Source organism: Prionailurus viverrinus, chromosome D4 (genome assembly GCF_022837055.1).
Source record: "Prionailurus viverrinus isolate Anna chromosome D4, UM_Priviv_1.0, whole genome shotgun sequence".
NCBI classification, from domain to species: Eukaryota; Metazoa; Chordata; class Mammalia; order Carnivora; family Felidae; genus Prionailurus; species Prionailurus viverrinus.
The window spans coordinates 82028594-82050000 of record NC_062573.1 but is presented as its reverse complement, the minus strand read 5'-3'; the positions used below and the strand labels follow the sequence as shown (position 1 = coordinate 82050000).

Below are 21407 nucleotides of genomic sequence, written 5' to 3'. Positions count from 1 at the left end.
GAAACAAAGATCGACACTAAGAAGCCGCAGATGGAGACGGGAATCGTCATCAGGAATGGAACCCCTGTACGCTATATGCCCAAACACGCTGAGTAGGCGTTCTGGGCTTCTGAAAAACTGAGAAACTCACCGAAGCTGGACCTGGGATTTATGAGGCCCCTTACTGGCCAACTCCATGGAGATGTGCTCCAGCTCCGACTGAGTTAAACTGAGTGTGGAGAAGTTTTCATCCACCATTGTCCAGTCTCCGTCCACCATGGAGCTACTTTCCGTCAAATCTGTGGCTGAACCAATACTGCATTCATCACCTGATGAGAAAGGACCGAAAGTTACGAACTAGCTTCATGAAGAAAATGTTCAATTTGAAATATTAGCAGTTCCTCACATGTGGATTTCTGCTCGGAATTCTCAAAGCCAAACATTAAATCCACTGCTAAAACTCCCATGTTATGTTAAACAGTAGTAGATATTTGAAAAATAAAAAAATTCATTAGAGAGAGACCCAGGCACAGAGAAACACAACCGCCACCTGTGAAGTAGTCTTGCCTGCCTCCAAAACCAATCGAGCCAGAATCTGATCGGTCTTTAGATACAATTATTAATTTACAAAAAATACAGAGGAGAGGGTCGGGCAATGAAGAAGCAATCACCAAAGTCCACATTTTGAGAAAATCCACAGAAGCAAGTTTCGTCAATGAAAATACTGCAAAGGGTTTAAAAAAAAAAAAAAGGATGGGGAGAGAACAATCAGTTTTTAAAGAGTTGAAAACTTAATCACAATGTCTGACCCTCTCACCTGGATCTTGGTCCTAACCGTAAAAATATTTATGACATTAGGAAACAACTGGAATTTAAATACTTACTGGACATTTGATGGTTTTAAGGAATTACTGTTAAATTGTAAGAGGAATGATAATGGCATTATGGGTTTGTTTTTTTAAAGATTCCTTTTAAAGGTACATACTGAAATATTCAAAGATAAAAAATGGCACGTCTTGGATTTGGTTCAATAATACAGGGAAGGGAAAGTGGATCAAACAAATCTGGTCATGAATTAATAACAGAAGCTGGGTAACAGACACATGGCAGTGGGGAGGGAAAGGTTCCATTATACTATTATCTCTAATTTTTAAATTTGAAATGATCTCTTTAAAAACTTTTCTTAAAAAAGCAGTCACACTACCTCATGTCCCCATTTTAAAAAAAAGGCCCAGAAAATAAAATCGTTGGCAAGGATGTCAAGAAATTGGGATGCTTTAAAAAAGCAAGCAAGCAAGCATTGGTAGACAAAAAAATTGGAATGCTTTGTCAATGCTGGCGGGTCGACAGTTGCTCAAAAGCTCAAGAGTAGTAACCCTGTGACCTGGCACCCCACTCTGGCCCAGAAGAACTGAGAGCCGTATCTTGAAGAGCCAGTGCACGCTCAACGTCCGCTGCGGCCTTGTTCACAGGAACCATGAAGTCAGAGCAGCCCCGTGCCCAGCACAGGGTAGATGGACGGATAAACAGGGTGTGGTCGTCTACACACGCTGCCACAGGGGTGAACTCAGAATGTCAGACAAAGTGCACTAAGCCTGAGTCACAGAAAGACAGAAACCGTACGATTCCACTCACAAGAGGCATCTAAAGTAGTCAGATTCCTAGAGACACCACAGTGGTCGCTGCCAGCACTGGGGAGGGGTCACTGGGGACGCATGTTAGCCGGGAAGAGTGAGCGAGCTCTGGAGGTTGGCTGCACAACCATGTGAATGTACCCAACGCTACTGAAGTTTACACATGAAAACGGTGGAGACGGAACATACTGTGTGTATCTTCCACAATTTAAACAAAAGGAACGGCAGCCATAAGCTTCTCCACAAAAGCAGGTTCATGAAACAGTGAGGACAGACTGAAAATCAAACACCGGGCAAATGCTTGGCCATTAAGAAAACCGCCAACACTCAGACCACCTCCTACTCACACACCCCTGTAACTCTAAACCCAACAACGTGAGTCATTTTGAAACTTCTTCAACTTTCGACCCCCCCAGTATGGATGCCCGCACTCAGTTTCTGGTGAAGGGCCAGATTATTAGGCTCTGAAGACTAGGAGGAAAAATTAACGCTATTACATTAACACTCACAAGAGAACAAGAAAATTTCCACAAATTTTATCAGTAAAATAAAAATTAGAAGATAACTGACTACAATTCTGTATGACCCATGGCTACTTATGACAAGAATGGTATTCCTTACATGAGCGTAACAGTCTGCTTACTTCAAGTTCAAGCTTAGTGTTTGTTTCATCGAAATCAAGTGCCAAGTTTCATGTTATCAGCGCTGACCTGGAATGACAGTTTACCTGCGTTATCCATCTAAAATACAGCAAAGGATAGTTAAGGCCAGTGGGCCTTGTTCTAGTAACTATCCCCTCTCTAGCAGATTCTCATGACTGACTCTCAAGGACCTATAATGAAGGAGTAAGGCTCTATTTTGGGCCCTAAAGCACAAAAACCTTCCCAGGAAAGTGAAGAGCTGAGACTTCAAATGACATGTACCTTTAGTAGATAAAGGTGACAGGAAGGCGTCTTGCATTTGTGGTCCATGGGATGAGGCCGTGTCTATCTCATGGTGGGCGGGGCCGATGCTGCCGAGCCAGCTCTGACTTCGCTGTACAGTAGAGACCCCAGCGTCCATCTCGAGGTTTAGAAAAGGGTCCGCTGACTGAGACTTCAGCAGCTGCTCTCCTGCCGCAAGGCAGGCCCCAAAACGAGAAAGTGGCAATTCGAGATGCACGCAGTAACATTTCCAATTGAGTTATTTCACCTTCTCTTCCCCCCTACTCCCAAACACTGAAAGGTCAAAGCTAATTACTGTCCTACACTCATCACCCCCACGAACCTGGGACGGGGACCAAAGGGACGGATTGACTAGGTAATGCCGTCTGACAGTCTCCCTCACTGCGGCTCTTACCGGCACTAAACAGGATTTATTCTGTTCATCTTTTAAGTGATTTTCCTTGGTTCTTAAAATGAGATGAAGTTTCCAAATGCCTTAATAAAAGGTTTTTGTTTGGATTTTCATGAGTAATAATGATTTAGAACAGTTTTCTTTAAAAGACCTGAACTCCTGCTTCAGATTCTGGGTCTCTCTCTCTCTCTCTGCCCCTCCCCTGCTTGCACTCACTCACTCTCTCAAAAATAAATAAAACAGTAAAAAAATAAAATAAAAATTAAAAAAGGGGGGGGGGGCACCTGGGTGGCTCAGTCAGTTAAGCGTCTGACTTCGGCTCAGGTCATGATCTCGCAGTTCGGGATTTCGAGCCCCACCTCAGGCTCTGTGCTCACAGCTCAGAGCCTAGAGCCTGCTTCAGATTCTGTGTCTCCCTGTCTCTCTCTGCCCCTCCCCAACTCGCGCGTGTGCACACGCACTTTTTTTCTTCTCTCCCTCCCTCAAAAATAAACATACATTATCTTTTAATTGTTCTTTCACCAAAACAGTTCCACTTTGTCTTCCCCTAGATTAGACAACAGCCCAAGTCCTCAAAGATGCATTTTTACCACTTCTCTGGAACGTCCTACCAGATAAATCACAATTCGGCTTTTCAGGTCCGTGACTAACCCATTCCATAACTTCCCACGATAAGGTAAGTGTGGTAGCAGTTATATTCAGCCAGTTTTCAACTTGTTGATAATCTGTTAACAGTGGCTGGATTTACAAATTAAACTTCAAGGTCACAAGACTTAGAGACCTAGTTCTACTTTATTTACATCCCTGGTCAAATGGTGGATGTTCCAATGATGTGCAAAAAGTTGGTTTTATCTGTTCCTGAGTTTAGGAATGAAAAGACTTCCGTGAATATCGACTAGACAAAATGTCCAAATACTTGCAGTGAAATACAACTCTCGTCCAAGTGACACGAGCTTGCGTTACCTGTTCGGTATTTTCCATTCTTGAAAGGAGAGCTGACAGAAGAGGCTGGGGTGATGGGAAGTGGCCACAGGAAGTCTTTGTGGAGTCTCTTCAGGGCCAGCACAAAGTTGTCCACCCGCGCGGCTCGGGTGCGCTCCCTGCACAGCCAACTGATGAGCTCAAAGCCCAGCTGGGCTGCAAAGCAGCCGAGGTCCTTCAGCCGAACTTCTTCTAAGAGACGCCGGGCGTGTCTCCAGAGCATCATATCAATGTACATGTTCTCAGCACAGTCACTGTCTTTGCTCCATCTGTAAGTGGGAAGACGAGAAGCCTGCAGAAAAACCGTCCCTGGAGGGCTCTGCGTAGTTCTATGCGGTAGGAACGATCATGCGGAGAGGGAGGGGAGGGAGCCAGATCTAAGTGACTGACTGAGGATAAAGGACCACGGCTTTCCCGCACGTGATACAAGCTGCCGAACGTACGTGGAACACAGCAGGCTTTTAAAACATACTTGTAGAATGAAGTATGGAATAGGAAAAAGAGGAGACAGACACAGCCAAACCAGGAGGAGGGTGGTGACTGGCTGAAGGAAAGAAAGAGAGCAAATAATGCTGTAGTCGAAGAGACCAATGAAAAGAGGCAAGGAGATCAGACCAAAGAAGCTGAGGAGACGCACGGCGCCATGAAGTCTCTCCAGGGGAATGGGAGATAAGCAGACACATAAACATACAACCGATGTTTAAAACTTTGCAGCTTGGCTGTATGCAGTTCTACTCACATGGGCTGATGTGGGATGATCGGTTTGGTAACTGGGTAATGTGGTATCTTCATGAGAGGCAGCACTGGAAGACTCTAGATTCAGATCTGGGCTCTACCTCTCAGTTACTTGTGTGAACATAAACAAGTTTACAGTCTGGGCCTCTGTTTCTTCACCTCTACAACGTGCGTTAGCAACAGTGTCCACCCTTACAGGTTGTAAGGATGAAAAGACATAGGCACGTAAATGCTTAGAACCAGGCACATACTGAGCACTTAATATGTATTAGCCAGTAATTATGTTCAGGGTATGGCTGAGAAGCCGCTGTTCACCTGGCAACTGTTTAGAGTATCCTGTGGTTGCATTTTACTTGGACACAGCCCATGACTGTGTGTGTATATGTTGGGAGTAAGGGCGGCATAAATGGCCGTGATAGGAAAAAGTAGTAAAATATCATGATAAAAAAGTTCAGCCAGTTCTCACTACGTGTCAGGCACTGTAGTAACCATAAAAACAATATAAAAGAAAAGACTAGGGAAGAGACAAGAGCCGAGAATGTGGAACAACAGAGGAAGGAACACAGGCACCTCCTCACAAACTGGAGGAAATTCTATCTTATAACGTTCAGTGTGAGTTCACAGTGACCTCTCAGGAGACAGTAACCCATCTCTGTGTGATGTAGGTTTCTGTCTTCAGGATACACTTCCCCTTGGCTCTCCCACTGTTTAATGACTTCTCCAATCAAAAGAGTCACAGGAGAGTCAAGTAAATTGGGACTAAATTTTTATTTTTTCAGCATGAGGTACAGTTGGAAAGAAAGGTAAAAGTATTGACTGTAAGAAGGCTTTCTGACTATGTGCAGATTTAATTACCTTCCTTTTTATTCTGGTCCTCTATTATCAGGGTAATCGAAAGTTGCCTGCATTCAGAATGGGGACACAGGACCTCCTCTAGGACAAGGAACAGAAACTGTACAGAAAGTAATGAAGTGAAATACGGCGGAAGGAAGAAGGGAGGCCTTCTGTGTGGTCTTCAAGCCTTTCACAAATGGAAGAAGGAAGTGCATTTGGATCAAACATATTATGTTTTCATAAGATCCAATTTACAAACGCCCTGAAATGCAATGTGCCACAGAATGTCCTAACAGCAGTGACGACTCATTATTCTTTTACCTTTTCCCAGAAGGGCCGGATGGCATACTCAGTGTTTTCTGTAAGCTGAATTTACTAGCAGGAACATTCTCAGCTGACTGGGACAAACTGATGCTTCGATTCCTGAAGAACTCAAATCCACCACTTGAACTGGGTTCCTGTGATCATACACGATGTGCAGTGCGGTTAGAGAAAGGTGCCATGGAGGTGTGTGGTCTAGAGAAGCTGTGCAATTCTGCAACCGACCTGAGCTGTAGGTGTGGATGGAGGGGTCTCAGATTCTCCAGAGCCAATGGCTTTAAGGAATCGAATCATGTGTCGACATAGGTCCCACTTGCCTTGTTCCAGGGCTGTGTTGAACAGAAGGGTAGCATGTTGCCTACTTACTGCCGGAACTTCCATATTCTACAAAAACAACCAAAGACAAGCATTCCTTTTGTACGGCAAGTTATTTGGGAAGTATGAGCAACTCTTCATCTCCACCGTTTCTGAACCAGAGAAGGAATGCAGCCACAATGCTGTAGGGGAATGTTTAACAGTAACAAGAAAGGGACCAATATAGAGGACGATGCAGGGAAAAGCGAGGCAAGCACTCGGCTGGTGTACTATAAATATGATGTTCTAAACTCCCGCTATATTCCAGACACCTCAATAAACCTGACCCACATCCTCTCTTCCCTGGTTCCTACTGACTCCGCAAAGTACTTACACCATTCCTATCTTACGGATGAGGAAACAGGGTTTAGGAACTTAACGACCAGCCGAAAAGCAACAATACAAATCTAGGTTTGCCTGACTCCAAAAAGCTCAGGTCCACCTCTTGTGGCAGGTTGTGGAGGATGTGACAAAAGTGCTCGTGGCTCCGGGCAACAGTCTGTAGTTCTGCTGCACAGTGGGCCTCAGTAATTCTTTCACAGGTGTAACCTCACCGCCTACCTTGGCCTTCAGGGAAAGGCTAATCTGACTGTAATTATTATCTGACAACCCACAAAAATCCTGGAACTGGGAGAGAAAAAGTTTCCAATTCCATTGTTCGGGAGGTCACTGAAAGTCTAAGGGGTGACCTAAAACAAAAAACAGCTGCATCTATTTTGTTTCTCTTTTTAACATTCTGTGGCTTTTTTTAGGCTAGCCAAGGAATCACAGAATTTAAGGGCCATCCAGCTTCCTCTGGACTGTTTCCTCTGGTTCTCATCAGTGCTCGTGAAGTAAATAAGCACACAAGAAATGTGCTCCAGGCAGAGTTTAAAACAAGTTTATGATTAGCTTCTCAGATCGATGAAAGTGCAGCCTGTCAAATGCGTATGACACTGATAAGAACAACAACTACGAAGCCCTTTTGTCAAACACACAGTGGAACCAATTTTCAGGAGTCTCAAAGAAGTCCTTCATTTGAGAAGAACCGTGTGCTGCGAGGGTAATTACTGTGGCCGGCCCGAGTCTTCTCAGCTTGCTCTGGGGAGCCCAGCACAGGTGCTCTGCCAGGACCCACACTGCAGCCACAGTCCCGCTCGGCAATTCCGCATGTGAGGAAACACGATGAGCCTGCAGGAGGCTCAAAGAGCTCCAATTAGCCGACACTAGCCCAAACCTGCTAATATTAAAGATAACTCTTTATTATTACGTTTCCTATGTAACAGATGTTGTATGTATCATACTATATATATGTAGTATATGCTACTACATTGTCTATATAATAATATACAATATTATTCAAAATAATACCATAAACTCAATCGGTTTCAGGCCTACTTATGGACAAACAGGATTTTTAAAAAATCTTGCAGGGGCACCTGGGTGACTCAGTTGGTTAAGCATCCGGCTCTTGGTTTCGGCTCAGGTCGTGATCTCACAATTTGTGGGTTCAAGCTCCGAGTGGGGCTCTGTGCTGGCAGCACAGGTCCAGCTCGGGATTCTCTCTCTCCCTCTCTCTCTGCCCCACTTCTGCCTGCACTCTCTCAAAATAAACTTAAAAAAAAATCCTAGAAGCATTACTTCATGATATTCAAAAAAGTTTTCTGGGGCGCCTGGGTGGCTCAGTTGGTTAAGTATCTGACTTTGGCTCAGGTCATGACCTCACAGTCTGCGAGTTCGAGCCCTGCATCAGGCTCTGTGCCAACAGCTCGGAGCCTGGAGCCTGCTTCAGATTCCACGTCTCCCTCTCTCTCTGCCCCTCCTCTGCTCCCGCAGCTGTCTCTCAAAAATAAAATAAAAACTTTAAAAAAAAAATTCAAAAAAGTTTTCTGACATCATCTGATAAGATTAAGTTCTTCAAAAAGAAGATATAAAATGAACAGAGAACCAGACTGTGTCAGTCCCTTTAACACAAACACAGTGTCGACACAGGATATTTCTTTTTTCTCTCTCCTGAGTTTAAGCTCATTAAGTCTTGTACCTTTATGAGAAGAGAAGTGTTACCTGTAAGATAATAAGGTAAGAGGCAGCTGTGTCCAAGTCCTGAGCCATCAAGCATTCCTCAAACAAGTCCTTGGGGTTTCCAACGGCTGCAAAAAGGTAATTCCACAGGGCATATTCAGTCTTCCTGGCACAATGAACAACCGTCTGCAGGAAGAGGGGGAACTCGGTGATGAATTTTGCCACAGTGGGAAGCAGAGGGTCGGGAATGGGTTCCCGTGAGGTAGCTTCTTCCTCCAGCACTTCGTGGAGCATGAGCTCCAGCACGTGAGGGAAGTAAGGTAATGCAGCGCAGGACTGGGCCAAGAGCAAGGCCTGCTCCCCAAGGTTCCTGACCAGCAGCTGACGCAGAATGTGGTGGAGGTAGATCTGGGAGGTCCTCTCCACGACACAGTAAGGGAAGAGCACCTCCAGCTGTTCCCGAGCACTGTTCCGCGTGTACAAAGAATCATAGAGCAAAGTGTCATTGACAGCACCAAGGACTAACGCGTCTTCAAACAGAACAGCCAGGGGGTAAATATTGATGTGGAAAGGCAGCATGATCCGCTGGGACAAGAAGGAATGGGGCTTGCGGTGATCCCTGGGGAAGAGAGGGAGCCAAACTTTCATCCCTGCACCTCCACAGCTCAGCCACAGGGCCTCCAGAAGGTGACGCTTTTGTTTATTTGCTCGGCACGTGGTCCAGACATTTTCAACGGACTGGGCCAGTACAACGGGAGGACAGAATGGCAGCTGCAAAAGCAAAGACCAGAATCAATCGTCTTCCTACTAAATCTGCACATTCTGAAGTTCCTAGGTGCCAGTTTCTGAAAGTCTTTCAAAATGACAGCACAACTTCTTTTGGGAAAATTAGGGGACTCTATTTAGAATTAGAGTTAATGAGGGTACCTTCCTTTGTTTCAAAGTATGTGTATTTAAATCTAAAAACAAGACAAAACCCAAAGACCCCAAAAACTTCATCAATTTATCCTACTTTCCCATTAGAATTAGCAAATAATAATGCCTAAGCGTTACCATCGGGAGCATGGAACATATAATTGTTGCAAAACATTCTTATTTACCCTTCGCAAACAGTCTTCTACCTAGAAACTTAAAGGCTGATATTACACGTCTTCCAGTTTCCAAGTCACAAGACTATACTCTCCTCTTATTTTATCCCTTCATCCTTAATGTTCTAAATGACTTTCATTTTACTCACAAGCTTCCTTTGGTTGGGGTGACTGTCCTTCTCCCGGATCTGAGGCCCCGATCTGTCCCTCTGCATCATGATGAGCTGTCCTGCGAGATTTAGCATAATGCTCTCTGCATCGCGAGCCTGAAAGAAAAACTGAAGTCATGCTAATCCGTAGGTCTGCAGCATCCCCCACCCCCCGAATCTATACGGTTTACAGGTGAAACCACCAACAGTGTTTACGGAGTGTGCACCGTGCACAGCAGTTCTGCTGGGCAATGTGGAGAACAGGCTGCTCTCTGGCCAGGGTATAACCGACCACACTGCAATTCAGGAACAGTACAAATGAATGTAAAACTGAGGGCAGAGCTGAATTCTCCTGATAAAATGAGGAGAATTTCACAAGCTCATAAATGTGAGGGACCTTTCAGTGACCTCGCTGGCACAGCCACAGAAGGCTTATGGGGGGAAACGGGCTTGAAGGGTGAGGAGGACACCCGGGAGAAAGGGAAGGGGCTGGTTCTCCAGATGAAGAACATCACGTGAATGACACCGAGACAGAACGTTTCTTTTGGGAAAATGAGAACAATCTGACTAGATTAGGAATATTATGGGAAAAACCTAAAAGAGACCTTCAAGGAGGGCTGGAAAGCCAGGTTTAAAAACAAGGCAGAAAATAAGCCACTACTTATGATTCTTAAGTAAGAGAGTTATTAAAAATTCTGAGTTATCCATTATCCAGGGGCACCGGGGCGGCTCAGTCGGTGAAGCATATGACTCTTGATTTCGACTCAGGTCATGATCTCACAGTTTGTGGGTTCAAGCCCTATGTCAGGCTCCGTGCTGACAGTGCAGAGCCTGCTTGGGATTCTCGCTCTCTCCCTCTCTCTCTGCCCCTCCCCTGCTCACATTCCCTCTTTCAAAATAAACGTAAAAAAATTCTGAGGTACTGGCAGACATCATGGGTGTTAACTTCAGGAGTGAATGAAACAGTCTGCCTTTTCATTATGGAACATTTCAATCGAATCCTAAAGTAGGACTCCCCATTAAAAACCCTCTCACCTGGCTGAAGGTTGAAAAGCATTGTTTTACAGCGAAATCTCAGATATCAAGATGTTTTCACTTGTAAAGAGGAAGAGCATTTTAGTATTTTGATTTACCAAACCTCCCCCCCCCCCCCGGTCAAAAAAAAAACAAAAAACAAAAAAAACCTCACAGACACCACAGATATGAAAGGCAGGAAAAGAGAGAACTGAATCAAAGAGGATTTCAGGCTGTCACACCTAGGGGAGGTGCCAGGTACCACTGACAAATTACAAGGAGAAGGTAATAAGGAAGGGAAAATTGAACGGTTTAATTTCATCGCTCGTTAAATAAACGTGAAAGGAACCTGAAGACTTGCAAGTAAAAGTGCGGTCAGAGAGGAACGGAGTTCAGAGCAACACGCCAGAACCACAGTGAGCTGGTGAAGTGAAGGAAGCGGACGAGCTTTCTCAAGCGAAGGATGCAGGACTGGAAAGCAGCCGGTGGCCAGAAGGGACAGAGGAGCACAGCGTGACACACACCAGAGAAGGGAAGAATTTTAGGAAGGAACGGGTGGGACTGCATCCCAGCTTGAGGCCTGCCGACAGGATGAATTTAAGCTGTCGTTATTATTTAGGGTCCAGTCAGAAAAACAGCACAGACACCCTACGTATGCTATTGCAAAGCAGTTACTCCAAACGCTCTTTTGTACTGGCTTTCCGACACTACAGGGACTGTGTATAAGAAATGGCAAGACGGTCCAGGAGATTCATGGGTTTTGTCATTCACTTTTTCCTCAGACTGTGTCCAGGTAGAAAATAAATGTAATAAGAACTGTTATTGGGACGCATAATTCAACTGGTTCAGCCGATTAAGCATCCGACTTCGGCTCAGGTCATGATCTTGCTACACGATTCATGGGTTCCAGCCCCACATCGGGTTCCGCTGACAGCTCAGAGCCTGGAGCCTGCTTCAGATTCTGTCTCCCTCTCTCTCCCTGCCCCTCCCTGCTCTCTCTCTCAAAAATAAAAATAAAACACTTAAAAGAAAAGAAATGCTGTTAATTTACAAAAAAGTAGAAATTAAAAAAATAAAAAGACAGTATCTCCAAACAAGTGCTACAAAGACAGAACTTTACTTGGAAAGAAGTTGTGGTTCTCAATTTAGCACAGAAAGACATGAAAACTAAAAACTGGATTATCTTTCCATAACACATGAGAAACAACATATAACATGGAGGTAGGAGAAGGAAAAATGGAAATTAAAAGACGCGTGGCAACTGTAAGAGCTTGACCGCAGAGGACAAAGAAAAATGAAGACGCAGTCCCAAGAATCAGAACAGTGGGCCCAGGGACTGGCACAGAAACTCCGTAACACTTCTTAGGAGAACCTACTGCAATTCACCACAACATGACTAATGTTCACAATGACCATTGTGGAGTGTTAAAATGGGCAAATTTCACTACAGTTTACATTACCTCACTAAACAAATGCAACCATTTCTCTTAACTTCATTCGCGTCCATGCATTCAACATTTTCTATACTACAATATGTAAGAACAGATGACTGCAACAGCACTTTCAAGCAATTTTAATAAGCTTTTCAGAAACTTACCATAAAAGCAGGGACTACATGTATCTCCCAAATGCCAAATTTGAAAGAATCAAATATACCATCCCTTACCCTAAAAACTCTCTGGCAGATGATTCTTAGGAGCTTCAGAGACAAGGAGCCCCTCTCATAAGGGAGGCCATCTCACTGTTTTTAAACAGTTTTCGTTGTTGGGGTTTCTTTAATCTTTAATGTTGAATCAAGACATGCCTTGCTGTAGCAATCTTGGTCTTCCCTCTGTGCAAGGAGTCATCAGTCTATTTCCTACTACATTTCAACTTCTTAATCTGCTCTTTACCACATTAGATCTCTTCCCTTTGTGAAAGGCCCTCTTTGTTAACTTTTTAAATTCCAATTAACATAGTGTTATATTAGTTTCAGGTGTACAGTATAGCGAATTCAACATTTCCATACATCACCAGGTGTTCATCACAAGTGCACTCCTTAATCCCTGTCGTGTATTTCACCCATCCCCCACCTATCTCCCTTCTGGTGACCATCAGGTTTGTTCTCTACAGTTAAGGGTCTGCTTCTTGGGGGGTGCCTAGGTGGCTCAGTCGGTCGAGCGTCCAACTTCGGCTCAGGTCATGATCTCGCAGTTTGTGAGTTCAGGCCCTGCGTCGGGCTCTGTGCTGACAGCTCCGAGCCTGGAGCCTGCTTCAGATTCTGGGTCTCCCTGCGTCGGGCTCTGTGCTGACAGCTCCGAGCCTGGAGCCTGCTTCAGATTCTGGGTCTCCCTGCCTCTGCCCCTTCCCTGCTCATGCTCTGCCTTTCTCTGTCTCTCAAAAATGAATAAACATTTAAAAAAAAAATTTTTTTTTAAAAGAGTGTTTCTTGGTTTCTTTTTCCTTGGCTCATTTGTTTCTTAAATTCCACATATGAGTGAAATCAAATGGTTTTTGTCTTTCCCTGACTTATTTCACTTAGTATTATATTCTCTAGATCCATCCATGTTTTTGCAAATGGTAAGATTTCATTTATGGCTGAGTAATATTCCATAGTATATATCACATCTTCTTTACCATTCATCTATCAGTGGATACTTCCACAGTTTGGCTATTGTAAATAATGCTGCAATAAATATGGGGGTACACATATTCCTCTGAATTAGTGTTTTTGTATTTTTTTTGGGTAAATACCCAGTAGTGTGATTACTGGACCATAGGGTAGTTCTATTTTTAACTTTTTAAGGAACCTCTGTACTGTCTTTAACAGTGGCTGCACCAGTTTGCATTCCCAACAACAGCACATGAAGGTTCCCTTTTCTCTACATCTTTGTCAACACACATTGTTTCTTGTGTTTTTTGTTTTAGCCCTTCTGACAGGCGGGAGGTGATAGCTCACTGTGGTTCTGTAATTTCCTGATGATGAATGATGTTGAGCGTCTTTTCATGTGTCTGTTGGAAACGTCTTCTTAAATGTGGTACCCAGTATTGCTGGTGCCACTGACTGCATACTGCATCTGGGAACTACGAGGAGTCCCTTTATCTTCCTTCATACGAAAACTTCAAATGTGATCAAAAGTACAGAGAATAGTACAACGAACCCCAAGATTCCCATCACCCAAATTCAGTTATTCAAGATTTGCCACATTTGCTCCATCCATCCTTTTTTTTCATTTATTATGCCAAAGTATTTTAAAGGAAGATATGCTGTTTTACCCCTATACTATGCATCTCCAAAGTACTTGGATATTTGTCTAGATAATCATAATGCCAGCACCGCATCTAATAAAATCTACAGGTATTCCTTAATGTCACCTGAGTGGATATCAAGTATCTCTAATTGCTTTATAGTGTCTTTTTAAAACAAATTTTTTAATGTTTATTTTTGAGAGAGAGAGAGAGAGAGAGAGAGAGAGAGAGAGCGCGCGCACAAGTGTGAGAGAAAGCATGCGTGCAAGCAAGCAGGGGAGGGACAGAGAGAGGAAGACACAGAATCCAAAGCAGGCTCCATGCTCTGAGCTGTCAGCACAGAGTCCAACACGGGGCCTGAACCCATGAACTATGAGATCATGACCTGAGCCAAAGTTGAACCCTTAACTTAGCCACCCAGGTGCCCCAATAGTGCCTTTTATAGCCAGTTCGAATCAGGATACAAATGAACTTAGCACTGCATTTGATTGTTACAGTTGTAAAGAATCCTTTAGAAGAGTCTCCCCTTACTTTGTTCCCCCACATTCCTATAGAATGTTCTACATTCTGCTTCCTTGTGGTGATAAACTAAACCTCTATTCCTGTATTTCCTATGAATGGAACTTGACTCTAGAAGCTTAGCTCAGAATTCAGGTAGACTTCTTCATGTGAAGTAATGTTGCATCACCCCGGGGAAGCATACTACACCTGGTTCTCCCACTTGTAGTCATGCTAAAGTGGATTAATAAGACTTAGATATGGCCACCTCATCTCCTCATTGTGAAATACCCCATCAACCTTTCACCTGACCACTGTATAAATCAGTTATTTCCACAGGGGCTACAAAATGGTGATTGTATAATTCTTACCTTCCTTTCACATCTTTCAGCTTCAATTCTTCTGTAAAATAGAACTTTTCCTAATTACTATGATTCTCTGGCTATCATGAAATATAGTTTGCAGAGGAAATGGGATCTAGATTTTAAAGAAGATGAATGGAAGTGCCTTAATGGGAAATAAAAGACAGACTAAGAAGACAGAGATGACAAATAAATCGACATAGAGTTTTCCTTTGAAAATGAGTTCCACATTGACATGAACTTTGGAAACCATTTGTGTAACAGAAGGAACCTTGGGGGCACCAGGGTGGCTCAGTTGGTTAAGGGTCCAACTTCAGCTCAGGTCATGATCTCGCAGTTTGTGAGTTCAGGCCCTGCATCGGGCTCTGTGCTGACAGCTCGGAGCCTGGAGCCTGCTTCTGCTTCTGTGTCTCCCTTTCTCTGCCCCTCCCCTGCCTTGCACTTTCTCATTCTCATTCTCTCTCTCTCTCTCTCTCTCTCTCAAAAATAAATAAACATTGGGGCGCCTGGGTGGCGCAGTCGGTTAAGCGTCCGACTTCAGCCAGGTCACGATCTCGCAGTCCGTGAGTTCGAGCCCCGCGTCAGGCTCTGGGATGATGGCTCAGAGCCTGGAGCCTGTTTCCGATTCTGTCTCCCTCTCTCTCTGCCCCTCCCCCGTTCATGCTCTGTCTCTCTCTGTCCCAAATATAAATAAACGTTGAAAAAACAAAATTAAAAAATAAATAAATAAATAAATACACATTAAAAAAGTTTTTAAAAAGAAGGAAACTTGGAATAGGAAGTTTAAAATGTTGGTTTAATCACAAACTAAGGCACTATGTTTTCTCTTTCCTTACAGTTGACTAATCATGCAGTGTTTGTATTTTATGTTCATTCCACTTCTTTCCATCTTTTTCACTGGCAAGTTTGGGTCACTAGCACCCTCCACTTAGATCGTTATAAGGGCCTCTCAGCTCCTCTCCCTATACCCAGTTTTGTCCCACTCTGGTTCATTCTCCTTCTTACGGTTAGACTGAACATTACAAAGCTTAGATCTAATAATATCCAGCTTAAGATACTTTATAGACTTCCTAATAAAGCCAGACTTTAAGATAAAGTCCACTCACTCTGAAGTTCTTCCAATTCCCTGAATGTGTAACCTTCTCTCCTACCTGTGGGCCTCTGCACTACTCTTCTCACTGACCTGAAATTCCTACTCTTAGATAACTACCACTCACCCTTTGGGTTTCAATTTAAATGGTACAGAAATCTCTACCTAGACTATTCCATGTTTTTGTTATATACTCTCAGGGTGACCTATACTACTTTCTGGTATGTGTATCACAACTGTAATTAATTATGTACACAATTACTTCTGGATTGTCTGAACAAAAGCCCAGTTTGTTTAGTTTGCCACTATAACCCAGTATCTCCATAGAAGGACATGTTAGACACTTAATATTTATTTGCTAATCAAATAAATAGTTGCTGGTATCACCTTGAAATGCTATAAACCGAGATGAAACTCTAGAAAGCTCTGATAAGGGAACGGTACCTGCTGTGGCATTTTCAGGGTGATCCCATTCTCTGTGCTCACTGATGTCAGAGTGACAGACACCACAAGGAAAGGGTGAGGAATGTAGCGCGACATGGAGACTTCTTGAAGAACCTGAATACCAGCTGTAGTGGTGGGACTGCAAAAAAAAGAGAAAAATACACCTCAACGTGAAGACTAACGAGTTTTTTGATTTCCTTTCTTGTCCACTATTAACAGTAGTAGATTTCATGCTTATGGATGATCCAAATGCCTTCTCCTTCTCATTCCCTCCTCCCCAAATATCCTTTAAGCAGTAGACTGGTGAGGTTGACATATACAAAAAACACATACGGAAATGAGGGAGAAAGAAAGGAAAGAAGGAGAAAAAGACCTCGGAAAATTAGGAAAGGAAACTAGGAAACAAAAATAGGAATGGCTTAGTTAGTTGAGAAAGGATACGGGTTCTATCTGAGGCTAGTAAAATTTCTTAATTCATATCTTTACAGTATTCCTCAATCACTAAGCTATTTCAGCAAATACACACTTCACGACTATTTTAAAAAAGAAACAAATCCACATCACAAATTAAAATAAAACTCAAGAGGTGGGGTCTAAGTGCTGCAAGCCAACCATATACCAAGAAGAATACAGGCAACACACAGCAGCAACAGGGACGCACAGCATTTCCCGCTACAGTCTACAGCCATCTAGCTCGGGGGAAATTATGTGAGTTGGCAAAGGACACTCTTCCTAAGGCTTGAAGCCAGTGTTAAATTTCCCCAAGTGTCTAGAACTTTAGGATCGCTGGTAACCACTTGTTTTCAAGGCTGTGAAAAAAACCTTGTATCGAAGTTACCCCATCCCAAACTAGATTTTTCTTTTCTTTTTTTTTTTTTTTTCCAAATAAATCCAGTAAGATCAGCTGAAGAAGCTAGTGCAGGCTCTTTTATTTACTTAGGTAGCTAAAAAATAACCACATGAACATCACTACGCATAGCATTTCTTACTTTTTTAACTTCTAAAACAAAGGAAACGAAATGCAAAATTAGAATAACTTTTAAGAAAATAAAAACTACAGAGGAAACATAATACACAAAAGCAAAAAGTGACTTGTCACATGCTATATACTTACCCATCAGATTTTCTTTCAATACTGTAAAGGCATATTGAACAGTCGGCTCTAAATACTATTACCATGTCCCGGAAGACACTGAGCAGTAATGTTTCTGCTTGTGCTTTGGTGATGTGAGCAAAGGCATTGTCCAGATTTGATGTTCGCAAATAAACTCTGAGCTGAAGAACACAAAAAGAGAAAAACTGTAAAAACAAGATACCTACACCACAGATGACTAAATACTTTAGACTTTTTTGTCTACTGACTTCTTTTCAAGTAAGAGAAATTTAAAGACTAATCTGAGCATTAATAATGTTTATATTTTCACAGGGCAGGCTCATTTACAAATAGCCAAAAGATGAAGTGATTAAAACAGGGAATGTATAAGGTACTTTTTTTTTTAAGCTTATTTATTTTGAGATAGAGAGAGAGAGAGAGAGAGAGAGAGAGACAGAGAGACAGAGCGAAAGCGTGTGAGCCTGTGCATGAGCTGGGGAGGGGCAGAGGGGGTGGAGAGAGAGAATCCCAAGCATGAGGACTCAAACTCACAAATCATGAGACCCTGACCTGAGACGAAACTGAGTCAGCCGCTCAACTGACTGAGCCACCCAGGCACTCCCTTTTAAAAACCTGAATATCTAGATCTGATATAAGTAGACCAGCAGTTGCTAAAAATATAAACATACAAATCAATAAATTATAGCCATCCTTATAAACTTCTCAGCTTTGAATAATTCTTTTTATAAACTTCACAGAGAATGTCTAACAGCTAAAAATCCTCAGAAAAAGCTATCTTAGAAGTTTGAATTATCCCTTTAAAAATTAAAAAAAATTTTTTTTAAAAATATTTATCTTTGAGAGTGTGTGTATGCATGCAAGTGGGGGAAGGGGTGGGGGGAGGGGGGCGGCAGACAGAGGATCCGAAGCAGGCTCTGTGCTAACTACAGACAGCCCTCTGTGAGGCTCAAACTCATGAACTGTGAGATCATGACCTGAGCCAAAGTCAGATGCTCAACCAACTGAGCCACCCTGGTGAGCCTTTAAAAATGTTTTTAAAGTAGTAACCCGTAATGAAAGTCTCATTACCTAAAAATGCCAAATTCTTTTTTTTTTTTAATGTTTATTTACATTTGAGAGAGAGAAAGCGTGTGTGTGTGTGTGTGTGTGTGTGTGTGTGTGTGTCAGTGGGAGAGGGGTAGAGAGAGAGCGAGACACAGAATCCGAAGCAGGCTCCAAGCTCTAAGCTGTCAGCACAGAGCCTGACACGGGGCTCAAACTCACGAACCGTGAGATCATGACCTGAGCTGAAGTTGGTCGCCTAACCAACTGAGCCACCCAGGCGCCCCTAAAAATGCCAAATTCTTAAGAATAAAATGATTTGTTCATTGTCCAAAAATTATTTTAATATTAAACCAAATAGTGCTTATTAACATCTTTAAAATATAAAAATCTATTACTTCTGAAAGAAACAAAACCCTACCTCTTCTTGATGGTCACTTATGTTATAACATGCCAGGACAACAAAATCATTCCACCAGGCTAAGCCACCAGTCACAATCATATTTTGCTCCTTAAAAGATAATCAAAAACACTATTTACCTTTATGTATGCTGCCAGAAGTTACAAGTAACACACTTATAAAATATTCCTACGCAGACAATGAAAGCTCAAATTATTTCTGCTCTATTCTCTATCCACCCCCCCCCCCCCCGGAATTAAGTATTACTCTGGGGACTTTAATAATAATGATTCATGTCCTATTCTGAATATACAAACATTTCTGTAAATAACTGGGTATGATGCAGCATCATTACTCCCCTGAATATGCAACAGACTTTGGTTAAATTCTGGCTTCATCATTTATCACCTGCTTGACTCCAAATCTTAGTTTCTCTTTTATAAAATGGTGAGTAATATCAGTGTCCTGAGTTACGAAGATCAGCGAGGTGACAAGGGTTAAGGAAGCCCCTTCAAGTGCACTGCAGGCACCTACTTAACAGTAACTTCCTCGTCTTTTCCTATTTGATTCGTGCAAAATCCAACTGCCCATCTTTCTATGCTACCCACATCTTTACATCACACACTGACAAGCACGAAACGATCTCAAATTTTGTGGATATTTATTCTGATCATAGCTGGTGATCCTAAGATGTAACTGAAGAGTAAATCCTCAAGTTAGAAACCATCTCCATACAAATCCTTTACCAAATATCAAGTACTTTATTAGAACTGACTCTTACATGTAATCCAACATCAACATCATTTTTTTATTAACTAAATTTTTTATCTGATTTGATTATTGATTTGAGTTTTTATTAACAGTGGCTTACTTTACAGTTCTCTTAGAGTCTGAGACATCAGTTTTTAATTTCAAAAAGACTAACCTGGGTAATGTTTCCAAAAAGTTTCCATTTTTTGGTGAGTAAAGAGTAATGTGCAAAACCAAACTTGCCAACCACAGCAATATTCTGTCCAAGCTTATCAATAGCTGAAAACTAATTAAAAAAAAAAAAAAATTAAGAACTCTTCTTTGCAAACCTATATACTTTATTAAGTATAAAGAGCTTAGCATTATTGTGTCAGGCAAACAGACTACTAATAAATGTTTGCTAAGTGAATTAAATGTAAAATGCTAAATATAAAAATCTGAATATTTACACGCAAGTTACATTTGACCAAATTATAGATGTTAATATGCTAACAATGTACAAAGGATCAAGTATTAAAATGTTACTTTTATCAATGCACCCACCGAAAAGGCTGAATTCCCAGAATGCCTCTTGCAGCAAACGCTATCCAATAAAAGTTATCACCAAGAAAATAACAAATAACTCACCCGTATAGGCCAATTGCTCTCTAGATAGGTGTTGGAAATCTACAGAAAATAATACATCAGTTTGGTAAGACTTCCAAAATGTATTTAAACTTAAAGCAATTAACGTCACAATATGAAATTCATTTTCCTGTACGATGTCTAGTGTTACCAAATAACAGGTATTACTAGCAGAATACTTGGAATTTACCATTTGAATACCAGTCCATATTTCACATCTCCTGCCTTAACCATTTCATTATGAGTTTCTAGACATGAGGCTTTCCTACCCTACACTGCTTTTTCTCTACACCGTTTTTAAATACTGAACACGCAGTAAATACAGACTGACAAAAAAAGACTTTTAGAGAACCAGTCATGAGGACAACCAACAACTGGGAGATGAACTGTCTTGAGTTGCTGACTGGCATCATCCCCAAACAACCCTATCTGATAAAATGAGAGCCTCGGCAAGAGATTGTTTTGCTTTTTAATGGAGCTGTTTTTTATTATTTTTATATTTTCTGATTAAAACAGCAAAATACTGCTTATAAAACTTAATATAAAAATATACAAAGTACAAAACGAAATTCTGTTCCATCATTGCTCCAGGGATAACCACTGGTCAGTTTTTATTTTATCTCAAAACAAACATCCATACACCCATAGAAGTACATACAGGCTACTGTTTTTTTACTAGGGTGTGTAACCTATTCACCTGTAAGAACTCTTGATTACAGATACTAACTCTTAATCTGCAATTCTGGTACTAAATATACCTTTCCAGGTTGCCAGTCTTACATCTCTGTGCATGGTGTCTTTGTATTACTCTAGTAAGAATTTTAAACTTAAAAGATTCTTGAGGTATCAATGTAAACTAAGTAAATTCCACCTTTAGTGAGACTGATCTCTCTTCTAGCCAACTGACTAAGCAGTTTTCATGAGCATGTGGTGAGTGTGGGGTGAAACTTAACAGAAAGAAAGAACAAGGGAAGATTCTTCTGTTCCTAGAAGAACCTCAATTTATTCAAATTCATTTTCATTGTACTCAAAGAAAAAGCATTATATATTTTTAAAAAGAAAGCCAAATTTAAAAGCCAGTACAATACAATCAAATCTAATAAGATTTTTTTACATAATGTGAAAACAAAACAAAAATCAAGTAAAAACAGTATGCTGAAAATATCGGTCTTAAAATTTATTTATAAAACTACTTGTTAGACTTCATTTATTATCTAGTAAGTCAACCTAAAATCCAAATAAATAATAGCTTTTGGTACGTTAGGAAGTTCTCAACCCCAGGGTTAGTCTGTAGAAGCCTACCTTGCAGAATCAAAGATAACACTGTCATGATATATGCTTGAAAAAGGCTTAACGTGTTATCTTGACAGATAAACTGCATCATTCAGGCCAGTTAATAAAGCTCCCTATGATGGATGACATCAGTTCAGA

The 21407-nt window shown here is 41.8% G+C and overlaps 1 protein-coding gene across 4 annotated transcripts in view; it reads right to left on the bottom strand.

Moving 5' to 3' along the window:
• Positions 1-21407, bottom strand: part of RIC1 (RIC1 homolog, RAB6A GEF complex partner 1) — a 142925-nt gene that overhangs the window by 4246 nt on the left and 117272 nt on the right. For 3 of the 4 annotated variants that reach the window (XR_007146111.1, XM_047829168.1, XM_047829165.1), the window contains exons 13-24: positions 19980-20018; positions 19528-19638; positions 18624-18713; positions 17162-17322; positions 16048-16186; positions 9412-9528; positions 8217-8945; positions 6045-6203; positions 5820-5956; positions 3912-4198; positions 2537-2728; positions 131-308 (exon numbers count right to left, since the gene is read on the bottom strand). Coding sequence is in view for 3 of the 4 variants with exons in the window: in XM_047829168.1 (XP_047685124.1) it covers positions 131-308; positions 2537-2728; positions 3912-4198; positions 5820-5956; positions 6045-6203; positions 8217-8945; positions 9412-9528; positions 16048-16186; positions 17162-17322; positions 18624-18713; positions 19528-19638; positions 19980-20018 (2339 nt within the window). In the remaining variant the exon portion in view is untranslated. The remainder of the gene's footprint in view (positions 1-130; positions 309-2536; positions 2729-3911; positions 4199-5819; positions 5957-6044; positions 6204-8216; positions 8946-9411; positions 9529-16047; positions 16187-17161; positions 17323-18623; positions 18714-19527; positions 19639-19979; positions 20019-21407) is intronic. The other variant, XM_047829167.1, reaches the window with a different exon arrangement.